A 5,610-nucleotide genomic window follows, 5' to 3' on the forward strand; every position below is an offset into this window, starting at 1 on the left:
AAGAGAGCTGCTGGTTTACTTACTCCGCCGGCTCCGCCATTACTTGATGAGCAGCAGCAGCATTCTCAAGACTCCACTTGCCTTCCTTGTTTTCTCCCTTACAAGAAGCGTAAGGGTGATGTTCGTTCTTCTTCTCCGGTTTCATCTGAGGGATCGGTGACCTCCCGAGAAAGGTCACCAAATGCGGGATGAGAGTTGCTCTTTGGAATTGTAGGGGCTTGGGACAAGCGGACTCCCCTAAAATTCCTTACATTACTACTTTAGTCCGCTATCATAGTTTGGATTTGGTCTGTCTTTTGGAGACTATGGCGTCTGTAGATATAGTAGCTCAAAAACTAGCATCGTTACCCTTTTTGGGTTGTTGTGGTATCGATGCTGTTGGTCTTAGTGGTGGTTTGTTCATATGTTGGTTTTCGGCGATTAGTTTAGTTCCTGTTTTTACTTCACAAAATGTATATCTTTGTAAATTAGTGCAAGGTGATGAAATAAAACATGTGATGTTTGTGTATGGCTCGCCTCATATTACTAATCGTTTGGAGATTTGGTACTTGATTAGTAATCTTTTGGAGTCAATTTCAAATGTGGTAATTATTGGTGATTTTAACCAAGTGGAGTATAGCTCAGACAAATTAGGGGGTAGTTTTTCTATCCCAGGTCAATTGGACTTTATAAATTGGAGGATAGGTCTGGATTTGATTGATGTTCCTTTCTCTGGTCCTCGTTATACTTGGACTAATAATAGATTAGATTCTGATCCTATTTTCGAGCGTCTTGATCGGGCTTATGGCTCTTCCACTTGGTTTACCAATTACCCTGATACTAAACTTCTACATCAACCCATTTTATTTTCAGATCATGCTGCTATTATTCTCTCTGATACGGCTGATCCTGATTTCAGTAAACGTCCATATAGGGTTGAGAACTGGTGTCTGTCAGCTCCAGCTATACACAACATTATCGTTTCCGTCTTCTCCTCTTTTTTTCCTGGTTCCCCCATGTTCACTTTATCCCGAAAACTGTCTGTTGCTCGGGATCGACTTCTCGCTTGGTGTATCTCCCATAAGAAAGCTTGGGGTATTAATTGGAAACAGTTGGTTTTTGATGTTCATCAAGCTTCGCAATCTCTGTGCACTCATGCAGACCGGTGTTTGTTCGTTTCTATCAAGAATGAGAAAGTGGAAGACGCAAAGGCGGCCTACATTTTCTAGCAACAACGAGCTAAAACAAAGTGGGATTCTTTAGGAGACTCACATTCTCGTCTTTTGTTTTCTAAGGTTCAATCTCGTAAACGGAAAAATAAGATTTTGGGTCTTCGAGATTCTTCTGGTTGTTGGCACCAAGATTCGGATCAGATTACCTCTATTACACTTGCCTTTTATAAAGAGCTTTATTTAGTTTCTCCACAGGTTTCCACGTTTAATTCAGATTGGTGGGATAGTCTTTGTCTTCCTACTCTTTCTTCTGCTCAGATAGAGATTCTGATGAAGCCTTTTACCCCGGATGAAATTCGCACTGCTATTTTTAGCATTGATGATGGTAAGTCTCCTGGTCCGGATGGCTTTCCTTCGGCTTTCTTCAAATCTTTATGGGATTCGGTAGGTAACTCGGTTGTTGCAGCGGTTCAACATTTCTTTGTTCATGGTTATATGTTGAAGGACTGGAATCGGACTTTCTTGGCTTTACTTCCAAAGGTGGATAATCCAGAGTTCATTTCTCAATACCGCCCTATAGGTCTTTGTAATGTGATCTATAAGTGTGTTGCAAAATGCCTTACTAGTCGTCTGCGTCAGGTGCTGCCTAGGTTGGTTGCAGATTTCCAAAATGCCTTTGTTCCGGGAAGGCTTCTCTCGGATAATGCCCTGATTGCTCATGAAGTCCTTTCTTTCATGAATAAGTCAAAAGCTAAAAAGAAATTTTTTGCAGCCATCAAGTTGGATATGAATAAAGCCTATGACAGGGTAAATTGGGATTTCCTGTTTCGTCTGCTTCAGGCTTATGATTTTCCCCCTTATTGGATCCACATTATTCGTTAATGTGTATCGACGGTATCCTATCAAGTTCTGGTCAATGGTAATCCTCTTCCGACTATACTCCCTCAGTGTGGTCTTCGTCAGGGCGATCCCCTGTCTTCTAATTTATTCGTCCTTTGCATGGAGGTTCTGTCTGCAATGATCCAGAAAGCTGAGCGAGCATCTCTTCTTAAGGGTATCAGCATCTCTCGGAATGCTCCGGCGATTTCTCACCTGTTCTTTGCTGATGATTCTCTTTTGTTCCTGCAAGTTTCCCCCGAGGCTTGTGAGAACCTTATGGCTCTTCTTTCGGATTTTTGTTCCTTGTCTGGTCAGGTGATTAATCTTCAGAAATCCTTTGTTAAATTTAGTCCTAACACTCCTACGGACTATCGGGATTTCCTTGCCCGGAGCTTTAAATTGCATTGCAAGCCTACTCTGGGTTCGTATTTGGGTGTTCCGGTGGAGCTAAGTCGTAGCAAGGTTGCTGATTTTAGATTTCTAATTGATAAGGTGGTTCAACGTCTGTCAGCTTTTGCTACGCTAGGCCTTTCGTCAGCAGCTAAGTTGGTCATCATCAATTCTGTCCTGGTTGCATCGTTTAATCATATCCTATCTGTTTTTAAGGTGCCCTCGTCTATTTGCTCCAAGGTGGATAGCCTGTTAGCAAGATTCTGGTGGAAGTCAGATTCCAGTTCCCGCGGCTTGGCTTTGCGTTCTAATGCTCTTTGCACCTTCCAAAGGGTCTAGGGGGATTGGGAATTCGTCAGCTCCATTCTTTCAACTCGGTTCTGCTGGCTCGTCAGTACTGGCGCATTCATCATAACCCCCAGCTCCTTGTCTCCAGACTCTTCACGGCTCGTTATCCTTCTCTCCTTCACCTCCAAACTCGGCGGATTCCTGGCTCCTCATGGGGGTGTCAAGGCCTTTTACAAGGATTATCGGTATTAGACAATGGCGTTGCCTGGAAGGTCGGTTCGGGTTCCCAGGTTCGCATTCTTCAGGACTCTTGGGTTAATGGGGACCCAATCTCGTTTCGTGATAATTGTGAGGCGCCTTTCCCGTCTCATGTTTCTTCTATTATTGATCCGCGTTCTTACGCGTGGGATGTTTCTCGGGTTCACCAGTTGTTTGATTCTTCTACGGCTAGTCGTATTTTGGCCTTAGAACGCCCGAGTAGACCAATGGATGATTTCGTGTACTGGAAGTATTCCAAAGATGGGACCTTCACTACAAAATCGGCCTATGCTAGGTTGATCAGTCGTTCTGCCTACCTCTCAAGCAGTTCTTGGTTTCCTTCCTCATGGTGGAAGGTCTTCTGGGGTTTGCCGCTTCTGCCAAAATTGAAATTATTTTGTTGGAAGGTTCTTCATAATGCCTTACCTCTATATGGAATTTTACAGCAGCGGGGGGTTCCAGTGGATACTACTTGTGTTCTCTGTCTTCGCCATTATGAGTCTGTTGATCATCTATTTCGTGATTGTCCTTTTGTTTCAAGTGTCTGGATGACTGCTCCCTTGCTTTCTTCCTTGCACGTTAGTCGTGAAATTCGTTTCTCTGCCTAGTTTGTAGACGTGGTTTTAGAGTTACGAAGATATAAGCTTTGGGATACTTTAATCAACTTTGTCTCTTTCCTCTGGGCTGTTTGGATTGCTCGAAATCACAAGGTGTTTCGCCGGGCTGTTATTTCTCCTACTCTCATTCTCCATATTATGCAAGACTGGGTCTCTCGGAGTTCTGCGGCTGAAGAATTTAGAGCTTCTGTTCGTCAGTCCGGGATTGTCTCTTGCATTGTCAGGCAGCCGGCATTTTCGTCTTCTTACCTCCAGGGTTCCTCTGCCACTCCAGCAGATGTCTGTCTTGTGTTCGACGGTGCTTATTCTACCCGAGATAATGCTGCGGGAGCAGGTTGGATTTTTCGAAGTCCATATTCTGACACAGTTATTGGTGGCGGTGCAAGAGATTTTACTTCCTCTTCAGCTTTTCAGTCGGAGTTACAGGCCTGTTTGTGGGGCCTGAACGCTGCTGATCGTAGTGGGTTTCATAGTCTGCCGATCTATACGGATTGCTCTAACTTGTTAACTCTCCTTAATGCCAAGGGATGTCGGGATATTTCTTGTTTATGGCTATTCCAGGACATTAGGGATTTGATTGGTCGATTTTCCATTTGCGTTATTCGAAAGGTACCTCGTCAGTGGGTAACTCCGGCTCATTGGTTGGCATCTCAAGCTCGTCAGCGTCGTCTTTTGTTGTGGGCCTTCTAGTTTTTTTTTCTGTTTTCGTTTGAGTTTCGTTTGTTAGATCGTCTTTTCAAAAAAAAAAAAAAAAACACATACAAGGGGAGAAAGGCATATCATCTACACAATGTTTTAGACTCTAACGCTTTACCCACTTCTCTTATGTAGATGTTTTCCCTCTGTTTTTGGAACGTAATTCTCATATAATTTATGAAATATTGGATAGATTTAGTCCCCAATGATCTTACTTATATTCTTCAGCTAATAATTAATCTATGAACTCTTTTCTATATCGGATCATGCCCCAATTGTCTTAGTCATTGATATAATTCGATCCCTAAACTTTTCGTCTTCTATACTCCCTCCGTTTTTTATATGCATCACTTTGACAATTGCACTATTCACATACCATGGTTGACTTAATTTTTTCACCTCTAAAAAATGAATAAATGTTATTATATTATATATCATTAGATTCGTCATAATGTCTAGTTTCATAATATAATTTTGTTACAATTTTTACTAATACACAATTTTACTAATACACAATTAAAGATATCATTAGATTCGTCAAAATGTGCCAGTCAAACTGATACATATAATAAAAAACAGAGGGAGTATTTCAAACTTCTTGGACTAGTGATTTGCAAGCCAAACATATTATTTCTAAAAATTATTGTAGACACCCAATTGTGTCTCCCCAAAACCAAACCTAGTGATGAATACCTTTTACGTCGAATGATAATCGAATGAAGTGAAAGTGTGAAAAGTCTAGCGTTGCGGTTAGTATTTATTAAAAATCTTTCTTTCTGTTTTTGAAAACCTGCTCTATTTATGAAAAACGTCCAATACAGTTTAGTTTGGTCCATGATAAGGGTCCAATAATGGTGTAGTTGGATGGGGCTTGAGCAGACCTTTCCAACGATATTTTATAAGCCCAATTCCAATGAATAATGAGGAAGTTATGGCCAAAATACTAAACTGGGCCCAAACCGGATTTTACCTACGACCGAATGATCATGAGGAGGGTCCAAAGGTTTAATCCTATTCCTAAAATAATTAGGATTGATTAGAAGCTTCTATAAGGTTCTAAAAGATCTTAATTATCCTTTTTTAAAAGATAAGATCAAGATATTTGAATTTGAATAAAACTTGATTTCCTTTTTAAAACTTTCCTTTTTTAAGTCCTAATTCTATTCGAATTTAAAGATGTTAAAGATAGTCAGATATTATTTTGGTGACTCATAATATTTATTAAAATTTTATATGGTTGGATAGATCTTGAAATTATCTTTCCAATGATATATTATAATATTAATTCCAAGCTATAACGAAAAAGATATGAAAGGAATACGAAACTCTAT

General features: G+C 40.6%; 2 protein-coding genes across 2 annotated transcripts; both read left to right on the forward strand.

The window, feature by feature from the left end:
• The first annotated feature begins 305 nt into the window (after window positions 1–305).
• Window positions 306–2,033, forward strand: LOC145619634 (uncharacterized). Its single transcript, XM_081674341.1, has 2 exons — window positions 306–1,175; window positions 1,275–2,033. Exons 1-2 carry the CDS (start codon window positions 306–308, stop codon window positions 2,031–2,033), a joined length of 1,629 nt encoding a protein of 542 aa, XP_081530467.1.
• A 117-nt stretch (window positions 2,034–2,150) lies between these two features.
• Window positions 2,151–4,273, forward strand: LOC145619635 (uncharacterized). Its single transcript, XM_081674343.1, has 3 exons — window positions 2,151–2,660; window positions 2,753–3,544; window positions 3,677–4,273. Exons 1-3 carry the CDS (start codon window positions 2,151–2,153, stop codon window positions 4,271–4,273), a joined length of 1,899 nt encoding a protein of 632 aa, XP_081530469.1.
• Window positions 4,274–5,610: the final 1,337 nt, after the last annotated feature.

Source organism: Chenopodium album, chromosome 27 (assembly GCF_948465745.1).
Source record: "Chenopodium album chromosome 27, dcCheAlbu1.1, whole genome shotgun sequence".
In the NCBI taxonomy this organism is placed as follows: Eukaryota; Viridiplantae; Streptophyta; class Magnoliopsida; order Caryophyllales; family Amaranthaceae; genus Chenopodium; species Chenopodium album.